This window comes from Phyllobates terribilis, unplaced genomic scaffold (assembly GCF_046119375.1).
Source record: "Phyllobates terribilis strain yellow unplaced genomic scaffold, ASM4611937v1 Scaffold_1__5_contigs__length_1240528914, whole genome shotgun sequence".
NCBI classification, from domain to species: Eukaryota; Metazoa; Chordata; class Amphibia; order Anura; family Dendrobatidae; genus Phyllobates; species Phyllobates terribilis.
This window is the reverse complement of record NW_027362761.1, coordinates 68,402,085-68,424,547: the sequence shown is the minus strand read 5'-3', so window position 1 is coordinate 68,424,547 and position 22,463 is coordinate 68,402,085. Positions and strand designations below refer to the sequence as shown.

Sequence of the window (22,463 nt, the reverse complement as noted above, 5' to 3'; positions counted from 1 at the left end):
TCTTCCTCAACAGTGCCACCCCCAGGCCCAACCGGAAATTCCCCGGCCTGGTCGCAAGGCCGAGTGCCCCCGGGTGCTGCTCCCCGACCGAGGCCCGTGGTGCCACCCCTGGGCGCAGACCTCTTTGCGCAACATACCAGCACGGACGGGCTGCCCTTCGTGTGGCCACCGGAGTATGTCAACCCCATTCTCCGGAGAGAACAACCCCTGCGTGAGCCTCTGATCCCGGCTCCGGAGGCCGCCAAAATCGCTCCGCTCCTGATGGAGGACGCTCAACTTGCATGGGATCCCAAAGGTGAGACTCTCATGGGGTTCACCCAGGAGACCCGGGCGGACGCAGCCCGGCGCGAGGAGAGCTGCCGTCAACAGCTGGAGGTATTTGAGAGGGAACGGTGGGAGAGGGGGATCCGAGAGGAACAGCTGCAGGCCCGGAGCGCGGAGCAGAAGCGCAGGGCCCGACAAGACCCCCGAGCCGCCCGCGGTCCCCGAGTCAACGGGACCGTAATAAAGTTCCAGCTGGAGCATGGCTGGGGCTTTATCAGAGACCATAGAACCCCCGGCGACGTCTTTGTCACCCGCAGGGACGTCGAGAGCCACCTGCCGGAGGGACACCGCGGACGCGATCTCTACCCGGGTGATGTGGTCACCTTCACCCGGCACAAGGGTGCCAAGGGACCGTACGCCCTCCACGTTCACCGGGTCACGGAGGAGGAACTGCAGTACCGCCCAGACACTGAGTACCCTGAGGGTCCGGACGGACCTGAAGATTACCCAGAAGAGCAAGGAGCGTCAGGAGGACACCGTTACCAATGAACGGTAAATTGAACTGTATATAGTTACCCATCAGGGTACAAGAACTGTTGTGAAACTGTTGACAGTGTGAACGTTACCTCCCCTACATCCCCTACCAGGCTGAGGACTGTGAGCAGCCACTCCCCCTTTCTAACCGGCCGAGGACTGGGAACGGCCAATTCCTTGTAAATAGTTGCGCTTCTTAAAGCGCCCCCTACTGGTTTTATAAAAGAACTGCAACGTCTACCTCAGGACGAATTAAATGGACTGTTGCACCTTTAAGAGAAAGTGAACACCTGGTCGCAAGTTGCACAGCGGCCAGAACTCAAGAATGTGTTTGTGGAAGAATGTTTTGCTTGACAATCTTTCTACTGAAAAAGTTTGATATGCTGCTAAAATAGAAATGCCAAAGTTTATATAGTGTTTTATAAAATAGTTCCGGTGGCATTAGTAAGATGCTTTATAATGTTTTATACCAGTAAGGTTAAAAAGAGAAGAGTAACTCCCATAAAGGGCTGAGTAAATAGTTAATGTCTTATATGCGAATGCATTCTAAAAATTTTGTATGTTTAAATTGTTTTTATTCTTTCCAGCCCGAGGACGTGCTGTGATTTACCAGGGGGGAATGTAGCACCCCGAGGGCTTGGCTGCTACAGGGGTATTGCACCTCAAACCAGAGGTGTGATATTCCACTCCTGGGTAAGGATGGAGTGTGGACCAGGACTCAGTAAGCTGCATGCATCACACACACCCCATTTCCGAGGGACAGCTCAACGGTGCTCCCACTAGACAGAAGTGCAGGCACGACAGCATCTGTCCCTGGCTGGAGTGGGGAGGGGGGAGGAAAACCCAGTGATGTAGGAGCAGATAGGGGACGGTTTCTGGGCATAGGTAGGAGCCCATTGGTTGCAAGTCACCTGGGCTCACACACATAGAGGGAGGTATATAAGGTGGGCACCATCTTAGAACAGTGTTCAGTCCGGGGAGTCTGTTCAGAGAGGAGTTCAGCCAGAGAGGGCTGACTGGGAGCTGTGGCTCAGTCTGGGCCCAGCTCCACGAGACAGGCCTGGAGTGGAGGCCAGAGACAGCAGAGAGAGAGAACAAGAACAGAAAGGAAAGTAAGAAAGGAACAGGAACACGGAGAAAGGCCCAGAGACACGAGGACAAAAGGAACCCCATAGGCCCAGGAGATTGCGGGTGACGGGTTGGCAGAACAGGGTACCGGAACCCAAATTGGTGGAGGCAATACATTCCTCAGCCAAAGACCGGAGGTTGTGACCACAACTTGGTGCGACCCCTCACTACATCCACCAGGAAGGCATACCACATAGGGTCAGGGAAACCGGAGATAGGTTTCGCCAAGAGAAGGCCCGAGGAAGCTGGACAAAGGTGGGTCACTGGTGGGGACGGCCTGAGAAAGGAAGAGAAGGGAGCCCTGTGCCACGCTCTGGAATTGCCTGGGAGTTGGTCGAGCCCCTTGCCTGGTGCACGCAGCACGGCTTGGGCAGTCACCGCCGGTACCGAGGTGACTAGGACCAGTAAAGAACTGTGAGTAAAGCATTGGAAACTGCAACCACACGTCTCTGTGTTTCATCGCCGCACCAGCACCATCAGTACAGGGACGCTCACACCATCACTCTCATCATCCACACTAGCTGCCCTGAGGCAATACTTCTCCCGTGGGGAGTTATCCCATACTTGGCTGTGCATACAACATCAGCCTCAGCGGTCTGCAGCGCAGCGGCGGTCCCCACTGACCGCAATCCACGGGTGGCGTAGTCGGACACTTGTTATTACAATAAGACTGCCACTGAATTGACCACCCTGGGCACGGACCGGGTCAGCGCCACGGAGACTACAACCCCCAGCGATCCGGCTCCGGGTATTCCCTGCACAACACAGGCCCAGGGGGCGCGTCAAAGACATCTGCAGAATCCTGATAGGAGGCAGAAATATTAGAGGCAGCAGATGCAGACCAGAGTTTCTGAGAAGGTGGTTGAGGGAGAATTTTGAAGGAGTTATGAAAACAAGTTGATCCCCACTGGGCGATCTAGTCGGACGACCAGTCAATGACTTGAACATGTAGCCGTAGCCATGGAAGCCTCTTCTGGGTCTTATAGACTTACATTGAGTTGTGACTTCTAGCTTGCCCAGAAAACACTGGAGCAATCCGGCAGGTCACAATCTGCAGAAGATCTACCGGAGCGGCCCTGATAAAAGATAAAGATGGCAGCTGGTAAGGATAATTCTAGGTGCAGGGAATTGCATCACTCCAGCGCTGCAATAATAATAATAAAAAAAATGCTAGAGTGAAGCTTTAAAGCTTGCAATTGCTGCCTTGAAGCTGGTCAGATCACTGGCTCCAGCCAGCTTCAGAGTCCCTGCACTACTCTGCTTAAGATGATCATAGTAATATAATTGTAGGTGATAAAGAGAATGCGGAGATATTAAATATGTACTTCTCATCTGTGTCTGTGTTCACCAATGGACTGCCTGTGCCAAATATTTAGCAGTAATCAAGATTCACCACTCAATATCACTAACTTAAACCCTTAATGACCACTGATACGCATTAAAAGGGTGTCCGTTAAGGGGTCTTATTCCTTCAAAGCCGCTTTAAAATGGCAATCAGTAATAAGTACCGTATTTTTCGGACTATAAGACGCACCGGACCATAAGACGCACCTAGGTTTTAGAGGAGGAAAATAAAAAAATAAAAATGTAAGCAAAAAATGTGGTCATGATGCACTTTTAAGGGGGTGGGGGTCTTCTGCTGACACTGGTATAGGGGTAATGTCCCCCAATTCTGACAATATCCCCCATCCTGGTATATATGCCCCCCCCTTCCTTTTATACATGGTCCCCATCCCCATCCTGGTATGCCTGGCATCCCTCCATCCTGGTATGCATGGCACCCCTCATCCTTATCCTGGTATGCATGGCACCCCTCATAGCTATCCTGATATGCATGGCACCCATCATCCCTGTCCTGGTATGCATGGCACCCCACATCCCTGTCCTGGTATGCATGGCACCCCTAATCCCTATCCTGGTATGCATGGCACCCCAAATCCCTGTCCTGGTATGCTTGGCACCCCTAATCCGTGTCCTGGTATGCATGGCACCCCTAAGCCCTGTCCTGGTATGCATGGCACCCCTAATCCCTGTCCTAGTATGCATGATCCCCCTAATCCCCATCATGCTGCACATTAAAAAAAAAAAACACTCCTACTCACCTTTCTTCTCTCTCCTCCAGCAGTGACTTCACTCTCCTTCATAGCCGGAACACAGCGGAGCCGCGCTGCGGCTGCTGCTGCTATCTCCTGTGCCCACTCATTAAAGGGCATGAATATTCAGCCCCTCCCCACGCCCATGGGCGTGGAGAGAGGTTGAATATTCATGTCCTTTAACATCTGGCACAGGAGATAGCCGGCAGCAGCAGGAGCCGCAGCGCGGCTACACTGTATACCGCTATTAAGGAGCATGAATATTCATTTTCTTTAGCAGCGGGGACAGTGTAGGCTGCAGTAGGCGGCTGCTGCCTCCTGTGCCCCGCTCCTCCACCGATACCGCTCCCCCCACACCACACATAAATATACACCCCCCCCAACATTCGGACTATAAGACGCACCCCCCATTTTCCTCCAAAATTTTGGAGGAGAAAAGTGCATCTTATAGTCCGAAAAATACGGTAAATAGCGCCCCCACGGGCAAAATTCCCACAGGTGACGGCTGTTTATGACAGCTGCCACCAGGTGGCATCACCCCCGACTGATTGTGCAACTGATCAGGGCCGATTAACCCCTTAAATACCACTGTCAATTACAACAAAGGCATCTAAGTGGTTAAAAGTGGGTTAAAAGACCCCTTTTGACACTATCGCCCCTCCGCGATAGTAATCAGAAGTGCCGATGGTTGCTATGGTACTATGTGGTCACCTGATGACTCCAGGGCACGGTGGCCTGTTAGACACTGCTGTAAGCAGTTACATTTTTACCATGAAAATTTTATATTTCCACATTCCAATGATACAAAATTCTGTGAGCCACCTGTGGGTTCTAAATACCCACTACACCCCCAGATGAAATCCTTAAGCAGTGAAGTTTCCAATATGGGGTCACTTGTGGGGGTTTCGGGCTCGGCCAATGGAGCCCACAATCTGTTCAAAGGGAATCTGCATTCTAAAAGCCAAGTAGAGCTCCTTCCCATCCGATACTTGCCGTGTGCTCAAACAGTAGTGTACAATCACATATGGGGTACTGCCACATTCTGTAAAAATTGCATAATACATTTTACTGTACATTTTCTCCTATTACCCCTTATTTGAGGCTAAAGTAATATTTTAGCAAAGCCCCCTAAGTTTTTTGTTTTCATGGCCTAATTTTATAAAATTCTATAATGAAGTTTGTGGGTTAAAACCCACACGCCTAGATCAACTCCTTATGGGGTTTAATTTGCAAAATAGAATCACTTGTGGGTGTTTCTGCTTTTTTGGCACCTCAGGTGCTCTGCAAATGCAACACGGTATCCAAATTTGCGATCCAAAAATTAAATAGCGCTCTTTGCTTTCCGAGTTTTGTCATGTGCCCAAGCATTAGTTTTGAATGTATTTGGGGTACTACTGTATTCGCTAGAAATCGCATAACAAATTATGGGGTCAATTTTCTCCTATTACCCCTCGTATAAATTATAAATTTGGTGCTAAAACAGTATTTTAGTGGAAAAATTTAATTGTTTTCACACCTAATACTATGTTTTATGAATCACCTGTAGGTGAAAAATGCTCAGTACACACCTAGATGATTTCCATGAGGAGTCCAGTATCCAAAATGGGGTTAGTTGAGGGGAGTTTCTGCTATTTTGGCATGTCAAGGGCTTTGCAAATGCGACATGGCATTCACAATCTATTCCAGACAAATTTATGCTCTAAAAATCAAATAGCGTTCTTTCCTATCTGAGCCCTTCCATCTGCCCAGACAGCAGTTTTTGAAAATATATGGGGTAGTATTGTGTTTGGGCAAAAAAATTGGGGCTAAAGCAACATTTTAGAGGAAAAATGTTTGAAGTATTTGAGGGGGTCGCAGCAACACAAAAAAACACAAAGCGGATTTCTTCACTAAAGCTATCAATTTAATCAACCTTACAGTGTTTACTTTACATTATTAAATCATGCTGACAGGTTCTCTTTAATCCCCTTCTAGGACCCCAGTCAAGGTAAACATGTGCCATATGTAGAGCAGGTTTGATTCCCCTAATTCCAGCAACTGTTTTTTTTCCTGGGATTATATCGTTGGGTAAAACAAGTTCCAGACAGACCAAGACTATCTCGAGATCAGTGTCCCAAAGTCCTAAAGAGACAGTATTGCTGACAGTAATGGACTGTAAATTATCTCTGGGTTTTTACTCTATGCCATCCTCAAACAAAACAGCTGGAGTGGAAACAGGTATTCTTCTTTTTGTCAGGACAAGTAATGCTGACATGCCCCATTTGTTGGACACAAAACATCTGCGGGAATCAAATGCAGGCCTGGTGGTGGGGCAGAACGCTCTTAAGGATGTTTAGCAGGGTATGGATGTTGGGTATTCGCTCACCCCCTTTCTAGCGGACGACTGTAGGTTTCCCCACCTTAAGTGTACGATTAGCTACATAGACATCTGCAATCTCTGCTGTACACTTGGTCTTGTGCGCCATAACAAACTGTTGCACTTCCATGGGGCAAATGTGCAAAAACTTATTTTAAACCTTCAAGTCGTCAAAGGTACAAATGTGCAATCCTTAAGATACATTGATGAAACTTGTTTTTTAGCTCATCTTCCATATCAGAGTAGCTGTTTTTGGAGTGAGATTAAGTTAGCATATCATGGCCTGTTTAATGACTTCATAATTTCTATTCTTGTTTTTGGGGGAAAGCTGCAAGCACATCCAGGGCTTTGCCACCCTGGTGTTAGGTACCTAGCCCATTGCTTACTGGGTAGCTGGTACTGTCTGCAGGTCTTTTCAAATCCTCTAGCAAAGTGTCCAGGTCCCCATCTTTTTCCATAACAAGAACACTGACTAGCAAATCTGTATAACTAATCATATGCTAAAGAGTTGCAAGTTAAATTTATGTATGAGATAGCCAAGATGATAGTCTATAAAATGATGGTAGTCTCACAGTAGTGGATGGTGAAATATGGAGCCTGAAAATGAAAAGTTCAAAACATTGTTACCCTTTCGCTTGTCAGTGTAAATGTGTTGGGTCACTGGACTCGCTGTTCTGTGTGATATTACATAGCATTTGGAGTCGTTTTAACTCCAGCTGGTACTCTTGCTCTGCTTGATGGACTGCAGCCTTTTGCCCGGCCTGTGGCCCTGCAGCCTCTTGCTCAGCCCGTTGCACTGCAGCCTCTAACACTGCGGTTTGTCCTTGGGCTTGTCGCACTGCAGCCTCCACCTTGCATACTGCAAACTCTGCTTAGCATTTTTGTATATCATCAAGTTGAATACGCATTTGGAGGTCCCATTCTTCCATTTGCTGAAGAATCAGGGGCAAGCAAGAGTCCATTCCACTGTGGGAGCCGTGGTTGCTGCTGGTATTCTCTAGGTCAGACAGTTCTGGAACCAAATCCATAACTTGACATCCTGACTGATATTGAACCCTGGTTCCGGTAGTACATTGTTTTGATGCTTGGCATCATACTCTATCAAGGCACAAATTAATATTTAATTGGTTTTATCCGTCCCAACGATACCACTCCCTCACAAAACCACTTTCTCCTGCTTCTTATAAGTAGCTTCCATATTAGTAGTTACTTGCCAAATAAAAGATGGAAAAAAAAAAAATGAGGAGAGACTGTTTTGCAGGTATGTCTTAATAAACAAAATTAGGCACAGAATTTGTCCTTTGAGACTGGAGTGCACCTTACAAGGATTCTACCAGTCCTTAAGTGCAATAGTTTAACAGATAATTCATATACTTACTTATCTAATAAAAAAAAATCATCCCACCACGGTCAGCAATTTAATATTTTCTCATACAATTCACCTAGCAAAATAATGACTACCATGTCTCCTTGCATATATTTACCATCCTAGACACACTTAACGGATTGAATTCACAATTCTGTGGCTTCCCAATGCTGAAAATCCTGGCACTTGATACCACAGAAGCAATTAGGTTCCCAGATCACAGATATATGCATGAATTGTTTTGACATAAATTATAGAGATTGCATTGAAATATTGTATTTTCACAGTGACCTCCTGATATCCTTGGTCTGAGTTGGAGACGGTCAGTCTATGTTGGGTGCAATCATCTTCACCTGCTTATTAGCATCTCTTTGATAGTGATGAAGCACCACCGAGAAGATATTTGGTCTTTCTGAGACTGTCGGCTCATAGCTGGCTTAATTATCTTGATCATGAGATTCACGATATCTAATTTTTTATTCACCTACTCCTTAAGTTATGTTGCCAATAGGGGATGCGAGCATCTTGTAATCTGTAGTACAATTTATGTGGTTGTGAAAGGTATTTAAAGGGATTGTCTTCTTCTCGAACAACCCCTTCTGAATTACTTTATTACCCTGTATAAAAAGAAAACAGCCTATACTCACTTCCGCTGCTTTTCCAGAAATGCCGGGTTTCCTGGGTCTTGAACAACGTTGTTTTGTCACGTGAGCCCTGCAGCCAATCAGCAGATGCTTCACTCTCACTTCATTCGGACGTAACTGACAGTCAGAGAGTCAAGCGAGCACTGAGTGGCTGAAGGGCTCATGTGGCATAACATCACGTGAGCCCACTGGAAAGGCGCTGGAGGTGAGTATAAGCTGTTTTGAATTTATGCAGGGGAATATTTACAACTGAGAAGTTAAAGAACCCCTTTAAGACCATTTTGACTATACTTTGAGACTCATCGAAGACAAACAGCCTCAAAGGAAGAGGAATTAGGGACACACTACATACCAGCGTTTTCCAAATGAGCGTGCCTTTGGAATTTTTTTTTTTTATAATCCGGCAGCACAGTATGCTGTTTTTTAGTCAGGGCCAGCACACAAATCCGGTAAAGCTCAGCAGGTGCCAGGGTCCACTCTGTCCAGGTTTCAACTTGTGTACATGTACGGCGGATGTGTTAACTACATGTATTGAGCGGCTCAGTAGCTGAGCCCGCTGTATACGGCATGAGTGTGGGCTGTATTATACAATCGTCACAAGAGTCTAACAGCTGAGAACTTAGGTGGTTCTGATCACTGTTTAACCTCTTCATCAGTTGTGACAGTGGCATTTAAAAGGTTTGATATGGGGAAAGGTTTCCCTTCCGTTGCACACTTACCCGTTTCGTCCCCCTGTAACTTGATAATAAATTATCATATTTATCAAATACACTGAACAGCGGAACAAAAATAAAATACGAATGGCAGAACTGCTTTTTTGTTCACTTCACCTCTGGAAAAAATATTAGAAGGTCAAATGGACCGCAAAACAGGAATGATAAAAACTACCGTACAAAACAGACCATGGCACAACTCTGTCAATTAAAAAGTAAATTTGTAGCCCAAGGGCTTGCATAAACCTAGAGCCGACCCTGAGCACAGAGTATATTTTCCTTATATTCAGTGGGAACAGTAGATGTTTTTAGGTCATTTATTAATAAAAAGAATTATTTGGTATAGGTGCTTAAGATAAATTTTGTTTATAGTGCATTGCCACTATTACTGGAGGGGTGTCACGGGGATATCATGATAGAGAGGAGACTGAAGACTGCGGTGTCTGGTTTCACAAACTCCTGCACTGGTTAGTACTTCACCATCTTATTAAAAGGGCAGATTTTTTTCCTTGCTAGCAGTACAAAGGTTAATCTGTTCAGTTGAAGCTCCTGGAGCTTTCTTACTTGGATTGGCTCAATAGTTCAGTGTTGACCCCCCTCTGGCACTTTGGGATTGCCAGTGTTAGTTCTTACTGCCTGGTTTGGAGTTGGAGGTGTAGTTTGTGGTTAGAGTTGGAGATTTTTTTCAGGAGATTGTTGCTTGGAGTTTTGTCTGTGTGCACATCCTAATCCTCTCCTATTTGGTTTATCCTTCCTTAAACTCCCGTGTCCCACTCTGTTGTTTGGTGTGTGTAATTTGTATGGTTGGTATTTTCATTTATCCCTGTCTTGTCTTCCCTTGTTTTTCTGGTTAGTGTGTTCCTATACACTTCACCTTCCCACTACCCTGGGTGGGGAAGGGGACAGATCAGGGTTGATATAGGAGCATATCAAGGCACGTGACTCCGGCGTCTCCACCTGCAGGAGTTATCCGGGGGACAGGGATATATTACGGTGCCCCTAGTTTTAGGGACCTGGTTAGTGCCCATAGTCCCAACTCCATCATGACCTTAACACTGGCCCATACCTTTTTTGATCCATTATGGATCCTGTGGCTGCTCTGGCAGGGAAACTGCAGAAACTCAGCCTAGAGGTGGCACTTAAGCACTGTTGTATCACTATATAGTTGGTGCACACTATAATTTGGAGACCACTAGGATGTGCAGTCCCACTGTAATTAGGGAGCAATGAGGATGTGCAGTCCTATTATTACTGGGGGGACCACTAGGACGTGCAGTCCCACTGTACTTAGGGGACCACTAGGACGTGCAGTCCCACTACTACTGGGGGGGCATCAAGAGGATGTGCAGTCCCACTGTAATTAGGGGAGCACTAGAATGTGCAGTCCCATTGTTATAATATGACCAATAGGATGTGCAGTCCCACTATAATAATTGGACTGCAAAGACATTCCATCCCACTATTACGAAGGGGTCACCACTAGGATGTGCAGTCCCACTATTACTGGGGGGACCACTGGGATGTGCAGTCTCACTATTACTGGGGGGACCACTGGGATGTGCAGTCTCACTATTAGTGAAAGAACCACTAGGATGTGCAGTCCCACTATTATTGGCAGGTGACCACTAGGACGTGCAGTCCCACAGTAATAACAGGACCACTAGGACGTGCCATCCCCCTGTAATAACAGGACCCCTGGGACGTGCCCGTCCCCCTGTAATAACAGGACCACTAGGACGTGCCGTCTCCCTGTAATAACAGGACCCTGGGACGTGCCCGTCCCCCTGTAATAACAGGACCCTGGGACGTGCCGTCCCCCTGTAATAACAGGACCCTGGGACGTGCCGTCCCCCTGTAATAACAGGACCACTAGGACGTGCAGTCCCACAGTAATAACAGGACCACTAGGACGTGCCGTCCCCCTGTAATAACAGGACCCCTGGGACGTGCCCGTCCCCCTGTAATAACAGGACCCCTGGGACGTGCCCGTCCCCCTGTAATAACAGGACACTGGGACGTGCCGTCTCCCTGTAATAACAGGACCCTGGGACGTGCCCGTCCCCCTGTAATAACAGGACCCTGGGACGTGCCGTCCCCCTGTAATAACAGGACCCTGGGACGTGCCGTCCCCCTGTAATAACAGGACCACTAGGACGTGCCGTCTCCCTGTAATAACAGGACCCTGGGACGTGCCCATCCCCCTGTAATAACAGGACCCTGGGACGTGCCCGTCCCCCTGTAATAACAGGACCCTGGGACGTGCCGTCTCCCTGTAATAACAGGACCCCTGGGACGTGCCGTCTCCCTGTAATAACAGGACCCTGGGACGTGCCCGTCCCCCTGTAATAACAGGACCCTGGGACGTGTCGTCCCCCTGTAATAACAGGACCCCTGGGACGTGCATGAGCACGCGACACTAACCCTCCTCAGAATGTCACTGCATAGACACAAAGCGCCATTCTCCTGAAGTAGAATTTCCAGTCTTGTGACCACTGACAGCAGCAGCGCTCAGCATCTCCCTAGGAGGATGACGACACGCTCGCCGTACACGTTCCACAGTTACACACTTTCCGGCACCGCCTCTTTCTCTCTCTCTCTCTCATGACGTCACTGCACCCGGCAGTTTCAGCAAGGTTGTGGTCCCGCCCCGCCTACCTGCTACCTAGAAGGAGGGCCTGCGGAGGGGCGTGGTCACAGTGCGGTGCGGGGCGTGTCCTTGGAGCAGGACACTATGGAGTGTTTAGCACGACGGTGGCGTTCTGTGAGCGAACGAGCCGGACATGGGTGGGCGTGGTAACAGAGGGGGCGTGGCTATGCGTTTGGCTGAGAAGGGTGGTAGAACTGGAGTGCTCCTCTGGTGCCGGTGTCAGTCATCTCTGGATCATCACATTGAGCAGCGGAGCACTGGACAGATCGCCGGTAGAGGCCACTCAATGCACTGAAGCTGCACGCGCCTCTCGGCTGGACCCTTTAACACCGCGATTAGTCACCAGCTCTGCCGCGTCCATGTCGTGTGGGGTGACACAGTACTGACACTCGCCGCGGACTGCTGCCCTCACTGCCCCGCGCCCGTTATACACAGGAGGATACACTCGGAGTGCTCGCCCCGTTATGGCCGTCCTGGATCTGGCCCTACAAGGTCTCGCTATCTTCGGCGTCATCCTTTTCTTCGTGCTATGGTTCATGCATTTCTTATCTATCATATACACGTAAGTACCCTGCTCCGGGGTATGTGTGCCGGGGTCTGCCTGGCCTCTGCTCACACGGGCTCAGGTAGTCACATGCCAGGCGGGGGTGAGAGCTGCGGTCCGGCCTTGCCGTCACCGGAGACAAGGGCTCCCAGGTGGGGAGCAGTGCTGGCGCCGTGGGGATCCGGCCGCCCAGCCTCTCAGCTCCTGGAGTGCGCTGTATGAATGCATTGTGCGCTTAGGTGGCCGGAGCGATGGGGCTGAGCTGTAGGAGGTCAATGTATGTGTTATTAGGGGCTGCACATGTGTGTGTGCACAGGTGGCCGGAGCGATGGGGCTGGGCTGTAGGAGGTCAATGTATGTGTTATTAGGGGCTGCACATGTGTGTGTGCACAGGGCGATGGGGCTGGGCTGTAGGAGGTCAATGTATGTGTTATTAGGGGCTGCACATGTGTGTGCGCACAGGTGGCCGGAGCGATGGGGCTGGGCTGTAGGAGGTCAATGTATGTGTTATTAGGGGCTGCACATGTGTGTGTGCACAGGGCGATGGGGCTGGGCTGTAGGAGGTCAATGTATGTGTTATTAGGGGCTGCACATGTGTGTGCGCACAGGTGGCCGGAGCGATGGGGCTGGGCTGTAGGAGGTCAATCTATGTGTTATTAGGGGCTGCACATGTGTGTGTGCACAGGGCGATGGGGCTGGGCTGTAGGAGGTCAATGTATGTGTTATTAGGGGCTGCACATGTGTGTGCGCTTAGGTGGCCGGAGCGATGGGGCTGGGCTGTAGGAGGTCAATGTATGTGTTATTAGGGGCTGCACATGTGTGTGCGCACAGGTGGCCGGAGCGATGGGGCTGGGCTGTAGGAGGTCAATCTATGTGTTATTAGGGGCTGCACATGTGTGTGTGCACAGGGCGATGGGGCTGGGCTGTAGGAGGTCAATGTATGTGTTATTAGGGGCTGCACATGTGTGTGCGCTTAGGTGGCCGGAGCGATGGGGCTGAGCTGTAGGAGGTCAATGTATGTGTTATTAGGGGCTGCACATGTGTGTGCGCTTAGGTGGCCGGAGCGATGGGGCTGAGCTGTAGGAGGTCAATGTATGTGTTATTAGGGGCTGCACATGTGTGTGCGCTTAGGTGGCCGGAGCGATGGGGCTGAGCTGTAGGAGGTCAATGTATGTGTTATTAGGGGCTGCACATGTGTGTGCGCACAGGTGGCCTGAGCGATGGGGCTGGGCTGTAGGAGGTCAATGTATGTGTTATTAGGGGCTGCACATGTGTGTGCGCACAGGTGGCCGGAGCGATGGGGCTGGGCTGTAGGAGGTCAATGTATGTGTTATTAGGGGCTGCACATGTGTGTGTGCGCACAGGTGGCCGGAGCGATGGGGCTGGGCTGTAGGAGGTCAATGTATGTGTTATTAGGGGCTGCACATGTGTGTGCGCACAGGTGGCCGGAGCGATGGGGCTGGGCTGTAGGAGGTCAATGTATGTGTTATTAGGGGCTGCACATGTGTGTGCGCACAGGTGGCCGGAGCGATGGGGCTGGGCTGTAGGAGGTCAATGTATGTGTTATTAGGGGCTGCACATGTGTGTGTGTGTGTGTGTGTGTGCACAGGGCGATGGGGCTGGGCTGTAGGTCAATGTATGTGTTATTAGGGGCTGCACATGTGTGTGTGTGGACAGGTGGCCTGAGCTGTAGGAGATCTATGTGTGCACTCTATGGCACGTGTGTTATAGGCTGTATATAGGTTCACTATGGGCTACATTTGTGTATTTGTGCTATTGGCTACATATATGTGCACATCTGAGCAACATACATTTGTGTATATATGAGTGTGTGTGCATATATGTTCGCTATGGGCCACATATGTGCTCGTCCCAGCTACATATATGTACGTGTCATATATGTATGGGTATTTGTATGTATGTATGCCGTGTGGACATTGGAAGGTGGGCTCCTCTGCATGGTATGGATTATTTTAGCATAGCCGGAGGAAGAGGCAGCTTCCGGAAGGGGGAGGGGGCATCTTCTTTCTGTCATGCTGCTGCTATTGACATTTCAAGTGTCTGCTCAAGTACTCTACAAGCAGAAGATCTAGGCCTGTTTTTTGTTTTTTTTTCCCAGCTTTGTACTTCCATTTATAGCCCTAGATATTCTCTAAGAGAGGCTGTTGTCACCCCAGACATGCACCTGATGCCACTCTCCTAATATTCTGCCTAGCCCTAATCACTAGGTAGCTACCCCTTTCATATGCTGCCTATACTTTCCCTTCCTGAGTGGGGTTGGCAGGTGCTAGTGGCGCTCACCTAGTTTCTCACCCAGACTAGCCATGAATAGCGTCCTCCAGCCTCGGCTTTGGGCATATGCTACCCCCATGTGCTGTGTATATTTGGTGCAGAATAGATGAGGCCCCTCATTGGTGAATCTCGGATGTGATGCCGGCTAAACTGCGGACTGCTCCAGTTTTGCTCATTATCGTCTTCTGAGATAATGTACCATTAACTTTTAGCCTTTGTGCCCTGAATCGGTGATTGTTGCTACAATAAGATCATTAACCTTTGTGCTGCATCCACAGATCATTTGATGTGGGTTGGCAGAGGCTGGTACTGACATGGCACACGTACCCATCTCTTTAGTCCCTGTGTGATCTGACCCAGGTAATGGCTGTGTGTCCTCTACAGACCTCTCCTCTTGTGCTTCTTATGTTTAGAGCCGTGGATCTTCCTCTTGTGCTGTTATGGTTTTTGGATCAGTTTAGCAATGTCCTTTCAGCCTCGTAGGGTGGTATTCCTCATCTTGCTTTGTCAGCATCACATCTTTTCTCCAAGTTTTGGGATCCTTGGCACACTAGTATTGTTCATGTGTGAGTTGGATCCCCTCGCCGCGACCATGTCATACTTGTCCCAGTCATTCCCTGTTTGGTTACCTTCTGGGCGACTGCCATTCACTTGACGTGTCTAGAAATCTGTCAAAGGTCGGCTGCAGATGAGCATATGAAAAATTGTCCGCAATTCATCCAGAAAAACTTGTCTAATTTTTGTTTGTTTTTTACCTCCATGTGGCGGCTCGGTGTGATCACCATCATTTCATACAACTACATTACAATATGTACATGATCCAATTTGGATTTCTATATAATAGAAATCTGTCCGCAAACGTCGAATGCCCACCTGATGATCTGTGTGGGATCTGAGTATTTCTTTTTACGCTTCATAGACTTGAATGGGGGGCCACATCCAAGATTTTTAAGAAAGTAGTACATACTCCCATTTTTTTTTTCACCGATACTTGGATTGAGAGAGAAATCCTTCCTCTGTACAGCACTATTAAATAACATGGGTTGTCAGTGTGCTGTCTGATTTATACACTTGTCTGCATGGGGCAGTAAGGGCTCATGCAGATGTCTGAGCAAGGACTGGCTGCGGGTCTCCTGACCCATCCTCATAGAATTGTATGATGCTGTCATGGGCTGGTAAGAAGTCCCACTGCCAGTCTGTGCTTTGTGGTCCGTTCTTGAACCATGTTGCACGGACGCCCTTATAGTGAGAAGTTTTTGTAGAAAGTGGAACTTGCAGAAAAAAACAGAAAGAACCACTGACATTCTATAATATTAAAAAGTGCCAGGAGACCTGGCATCACTATGATGCCGCCAGTCCTATAATGTGCATTAATCCTTCAAATCAAACTGTCACCAGTACTTGGAGGGTTTATCTGTGCCTTTACGATATTACTAGATGTGCAACAAGATGAGGGTAAGGGATGTATGACTGGGTGACCATGCAGAAAGTCCTTGCAAGCAATGATCCATCTAGTGAAATTAACAAAGAAATGGAGCAGAATTGTTTAGCAGCTACAGATCTGCTCACTCAGTTTTATTTATGTGGATTTTGAGGCATAAGGCGGGATGATTTCCTTGGTGAATGCTCCATCCTCCCGTTGCCAAGATCTAACATGTACAGTGGATCGTGTAGTGACAGTGGGCTTCCTGATATACACTTACTATGTTCAGTACTCAGGTGTATTGTCATGGCACAGAATCGGGGCAGGGCCTGGTCACCATGGAGTCTTCCACCTAATGTAATTAAGAAGGGTGACTCTTGTGGTATTGTCAGCAGTATTCAGGGATGGCACCTGTAGCTGGGGGTGCGTAAGCCACAGCTGTTCTGGTCACCCATGACTTGTTGGCATCTCAAGGGATCAGCGGCACAGATAATGGGATTATCCATGTCACTTTGCTATTTTGGCTGAGAAGGGTTATGAAAACTGTTGCTTCATTCTTATTCACTTGGGCTCGGCATCATTTCCTTGAAATGCTTTTCCTATCACCGTCAGCTTTTTAGATGGGTTTCCTCTGCCCGTCTGTAGGTGTAGGATTGCAGAACTGATTAACCATTGGCTTTCAGCTGCAGTTAAGATTTCGGAAATAGTCCAGACAGTTGAAGGTATTTGCCCTCTGCTCTTAAACCTACATGCAACTTCTACCTTGTCGTTAAAGTGTTTTGTTCCAGCTCATTGGTTTTCCCTCGGTATCGGCTGTCTGATTAATCAGCATCTTGCATGCACCAATACACATGAGGTTTGTAGTGTACACATGGCGGTGCCCACTGGCCGTAGAAATCTTCTGTATACGTGGGAAAATATTTGCTAAAGAGTTTTTCTCCCCCTCATTCTGATAAGAGATCTTGGCTATATTTTAGGTAAATGATAATAGCATTTTTTTAAATGCTGTATTATTATTATTTTTTTTTGTAATAAACCAGTCACCATAAAAATGCAGTCCATTCTGCAGGCACCATGTTAGAACAGGGTGAGCGAAGTCGACTGATATATAGTTTTGGGAGGAAACATTCAGTATAACCTGTGATTATTTTTTTTTCCTCTAGGATTGTCAGTCCTATTAGTGACTGACAGCTTTCCTTGTATAAGGGCTTGTTCAGACGAGCGTAATATACGCATGTGTGCGCCACAGACTGCACATTGGGAGTAAATTCACCCATTATTGTTAATGTGCCACCGCTATGTAGAAGAGTGCTAGGAGTTAGTCACATCTACAATTTTTGGACATAACTGGCTCGAGTTTTAGTACGACTGTCTGAACTTGGCCATAGTGTGCATACAGAGGTCACTGATGGGACCATCCACTTGACCAAAAAGCCAGAAAGAGCATAGTTTTAAATGATTAAAACTCAGGTTATACTGAACATTTTCTCATAAAACTATATCAGTCTACTCAGCTCCTCCAGCTCTATAACATGGTGCCTGCAGATTGGACTGCATTTTCATGGTGATTGGTTCCCTTAAAAGGGAACCTGTCACATCCTAGTTGCTATGTACACTGCCCCCATAGCATTGTTAGTGATGCAATGTGCATCACTAACAAGCTGTTTTCAGGAAAATCTGTAGTAGTATAATGATGTTATAACGTTTTATATACTTTGTCTTACCTGCTGTATTCAGTCATAGGGGTGAGATTCTCAGATTCAGTTATGGGTGGTGCAGCATTCAGCTAGCGCCACCCATGACATTTGAATACTGCTGCTGGCAAGCGCTAGGTTTGTGGGGCTCATTTGCACACATCGGGCTGCTGGTCCGGCGGGTGCGCAGTGAGGCTGTGTGATGACCGGCTTCAGTGCGCACGCGCTGTGACCAGTGGCTCCCGCACAGTCATTGTATCTTGTGGTCACCGCATGCGCAGTAACACTGCAACAGTGACTGCCACAGGTCACAGCACGTGCGCACTGAAGCCGGTAATCACACAGCCTCACTGCGCACGCGCCGGACCAGCGGCCCGACGTGTGCAAATGCGCCCCACAAACCTAGCGCTTGCCAGCAGCGGTATTCAAATGTCATGAGCGGCGCTAGCTGAATGCGGCGCCCGCCCATGATTGAATGAGAGAATCACACCCCTATGACTGAATACGAACAGGTACGACAAAGTATATAAAATGTTATAAATCATTATACTACCACCGATTTTCATGAAAACAGCTTGTTAGTGATGCACATTGCATCACTAACAACGCAATGGAGGCAGTGTACATAGCAACTAGGATGTGACAGGTTCCCTTTTAAGGGCTGTAAGAAGCTAAAAACACACACTTGGAAGAAATTTACACAGAATTGTCCAAATACACTTGAAAATGCACTTAAATTATCATAAAATGACATGCTCCATTCATATACATGGCTTTTTACCTCTTATCTAAAATGTGGACCCTCTGGGCAACCAATTACTGGGCAGCTTTCATTTTACCAGAGCAGTTTACAGAATGAAAGCTGATCCCTGATTGGGTGGTATGGGCAAGATGATGACTTACTTTCTCCATGCTCTTCAGAGGCAGCGCTATTTCTTTCCAACGACTGCCAATACTAGTGGTTGGGACCTATTGAACCTGCCAGGGGCGTTTGTGCAATGGATCCAGCTGTGCTTCATGATTACTGTTTAAAACAGAGCCATAAGACAGGTGTATTCTGAAAGGAAAAACACATTAAAAGGTGACTTGTGTGAACAAAACCATACAAGTTAAATCGACCAATAGTCCAGGGGTCGACAAAGTTGTTCAGAATCTAGGAGCCAGCCAAAAAATTTAGGAGCCAGAATTTTTTTTGTTGACAAACTGTACATATAGACCCCCTCACACACGGCGTCTCCCCGGGGAGCACGGCCTTTGTATGTACTTACACAGGTAGCGGGAGATGAGAACGGGCCCCCGGCCACAGCGATCCTTCCCCCTCCAGGGCCGGCTCCAGGTTTTTCTGGGCCCTTTTAACACATACACGATTCATGATGCACAGATACGGCGGAGAAATATATATATATATAATATATATTACACATGGCCCAGCCTGCCCCCTCATCCTTCACATACGCAGACATATGCCCGTCGCGCACACGGTACGCAGACATATGCCCGTCGCGCACACGGTACGCAGACATATGCCCGTCGCGCACACGGTACGCAGACATATGCCCGTCGCGCACACGGTACGCAGACATATGCCCGTCGCGCACACGGTACGCAGACATATGCCCGTCGCGCACACGGTACGCAGACATATGCCCGTCGCGCACACGGTACGCAGACATATGCCCGTCGCGCACACGGTACGCAGACATATGCCCGTCGCGCACACGGTACGCAGACATATGCCCGTCGCGCACACGGTACGCAGACATATGCGCACATACAGACATACACATAGATAAAACAGACAAATATATATACACAGTCATATACACTGACATTCACATACATGCACTCACACAGACCCATTACTAATATTTTTAATATGGGGATTGGGGAAGCCTCACTCACCTGTCCCCGGTCCAGTGTCCTGTCCAGCAGCTCCTCGGGTATGGGGCAGTGCAGGGCCCCCGGCGTGTCACAGACTTCATGGCCCTGGAACATCAGAGGGGCCCACTTGCGGTCGGGTCCGGGCCCCTCCCCCTCCATCTGTGCAGGACCTCCGCTCCGACGGTGTTTGATTGCCGGCACTCCCCCAGACATGGCCGCGCGCTGTGCGGCTGTGTCTGCTAGTAATGACGCGGCAGGAGCGACACACAAGCACAATTAAAGGTGCAGTGCCGTCGACCCTGCCGTGTCATTACTAGCAGACACAGCCGGACAGCGCGCGGCCATGTCTGGGGGAAGTGCCGGCAATCAAGCAGCGCCTGCGTCCCTGAACAGGTGCCGAGGAAGCGGCCAGGGCCCCGACAGTGAGTGGGCGGGTGGGTGTGTGGGCCCGGCCCCGACAGTGAGTGAGTGGGCGGGTGGGTGTGTGGGCCCGGCCCCGACAGTGAGTGGGCGGCTGGGCCCCTCTGCACTTGCCCGGGTACGCCGGGTGCTGACGCCGGCCCTGCTTCCCCCGTAACCCAACTCTCCCTGTCCAGTTCTGGAGCATAAGGGGGGCGGAGCAAAGTGGAGAAGGCGGCCTGAGCGATACTGTCCCTGCTTCCTCCGATTGGATGACTCCGTGCAGGAGGTGGGATTGGATTGAGAGTATTTTTTTTTCTTCTCAACTCCTCAAGCACCAGGCAACATTTTCTAGGCGCCACTGGCGACCAGGCGCCTGGGTTTGTCGAGCCCTGCAATAGTCTGATTATGTATGAGGGTCACCTGATGGGAGATGAGGACACAATGGATCACATGTGAGTGATTCACCTGACCATTGCCCAAATATGACCAGCCACATTGGTTTTCAGGGTGCTCAGTCCTTTATTTTCGTTGAAAGAACCTTATCTGCTAAAGGAAACAAACGTGTCCAAGATGGAGTCAAAATCTATATTTGTGTCATGCGTATCCTAAGATTAGGCTTTTGTATGACATTTGATGATTGGATCCTGATGGATTTGTAGTGACCTGACTTATTGAGCGGCTTGTTCACATCCACCCACTGGGGCGCACTTTGTAATGAGGCTTCTTCTACTGGACAAGAAGACATTCCTCCTACATGCCGAAACAAATGTTTTGCGTGCTGGAACAAAGAATGGCATGCCTGTTAGTAGGTGGGAACATGCTTTAAATGACATAAATATCAGGTCTGGTTTCCACCTGTTAGATAGAGCTGGACTCGTTCTACCATCAGTTAGGAAAAGTTTCAAAAAGCATTACACAGCCATTCTGACGTGGATTTTCAAAGGAAGTATTTTTTTAATCCTTTTGGTGGCATCCAGTGTACATTTTATGGTGTATGTGCTGGCACCCAAGAGTAAGGCCGCGTTTTACCTCGGCGTTTTACCTCGGCGTTTTACCTCATTATTTGTAAGCCAAAACCAGGAGTGGAACGATCAGAGGAAAAGTATAATAGAAACACGTCACCATTTCTGTATTTATCACCCTCCCCTGGTTTTGACTTACAAATACTAAGGTAAAAAACTTACCAAATACTGAAGGTGTGAATGTGGCTTAAGTCTTATGATTGGAGATAGCTTCAATTGTTACAGCAGCCTTTAAAGGTGCTTTCACACTGCTTTGGCACCCTTTTTTTGGTCCCGTTGGGGCTTACGGTTGAAGCCTTGCATAACGGGATCCAAGCGTATGAGCAGAAGGGGGCCATAGCACGTATTCAATCTGTCGGCACCATAATTTGTCGTGCATCATTTTCGGCGTGTACGCTTACTGCAGTCTACTACATCTGAGTGTCCGCTTCCAGTAGGTGTGTACGCCTGAAAATGATGCACGTCAGAGTGCATGTTTGCTCTGCTGGCACCATTATAATCTATGGCCCCATCAGCACATACGTCCAAATCCCGTTTTGAATGGGGAACAGACAAAAGCCATTATAAAGTGCTGATGGGTTGTCATGGCAGCTGGTGAATACTCCCATGTAGCCCTGTCTTTGAGCTGCGTTGTCTAAAAAAAAAAATTGAGTAAAAAGAGAGAAAATGTCGTATGGACCCAAAATGGTACCAATAATAAAAATTACTGCTCGCCCGCAAAAAACACGTTACCAGCCTGTCATCCAAAAATCAAAACGATATGGCAGAAAGAGTACAGCGAAGGAGACCCATTGCTTTTTTTTTTTTTTTTTTTTTTAAAGAGTTATTCAAAAGTATAACACGTCCTGCAAAAAAAATCCTTCATATGTCTGTAGAAGGAAAATAAAATGGGTTATGGCTCATGAAAGGCAAGGAAAAAACAAAAGCCAACAGAAAAATGGCTGTCTCCAAGGATTCCAAAAGGATATACACTTCTTACATTTCTACAGTTTGTATAGAACTTTTCTAGAGAAGCGCTTCTCTATATAAATTGACCCCCACACGCAATCAGAAGATACCCAATTAACAAGAGAAGGGTAGATGCGGTTATGGGAATACTTCCTGCTTGTAAGAACAGAAGTCGCATGCTAGAGATTGGTTACAGATATTTAAGTAGAAAACAAGTCCTTTTATTTTCTGTCCTTGTGACATCTTTAGACGTTTTGTGTAACCAATTGGGTGCACTGAGAAAAGCTCCTTACAAAGATTCCAACTGGAAGACATTTATGAAGGAATGTAGAAATTCTCAGGATGAACAATGCTAAGGTTATGTTCACCCTGATGTTGTAGCTTTATAAATTTTTTTTTTTCTGCTTCAATTGATTCAGTAGTCATATTTTGAGAGGAACTGCAGATCACACACACAAATTGTTGCTGTTTTTTTTTTTTCCAAGAGGAAAGACACATGAAATACAGCAGCG

The 22,463-nt window shown here is 48.1% G+C and overlaps 1 protein-coding gene across 1 annotated transcript in view; it reads left to right on the top strand.

Annotated features, from left to right (window-relative positions):
- Window positions 1-11,845: 11,845 nt before the first annotated feature.
- UGCG (UDP-glucose ceramide glucosyltransferase) overlaps window positions 11,846-22,463 on the top strand; it is a 47,186-nt gene continuing 36,568 nt past the window's right edge. The window contains exon 1 of the mRNA XM_073663803.1: window positions 11,846-12,307. Within this exon, the coding sequence (XP_073519904.1) occupies window positions 12,210-12,307 (98 nt within the window). The 5' untranslated portion in view covers window positions 11,846-12,209. The remainder of the gene's footprint in view (window positions 12,308-22,463) is intronic.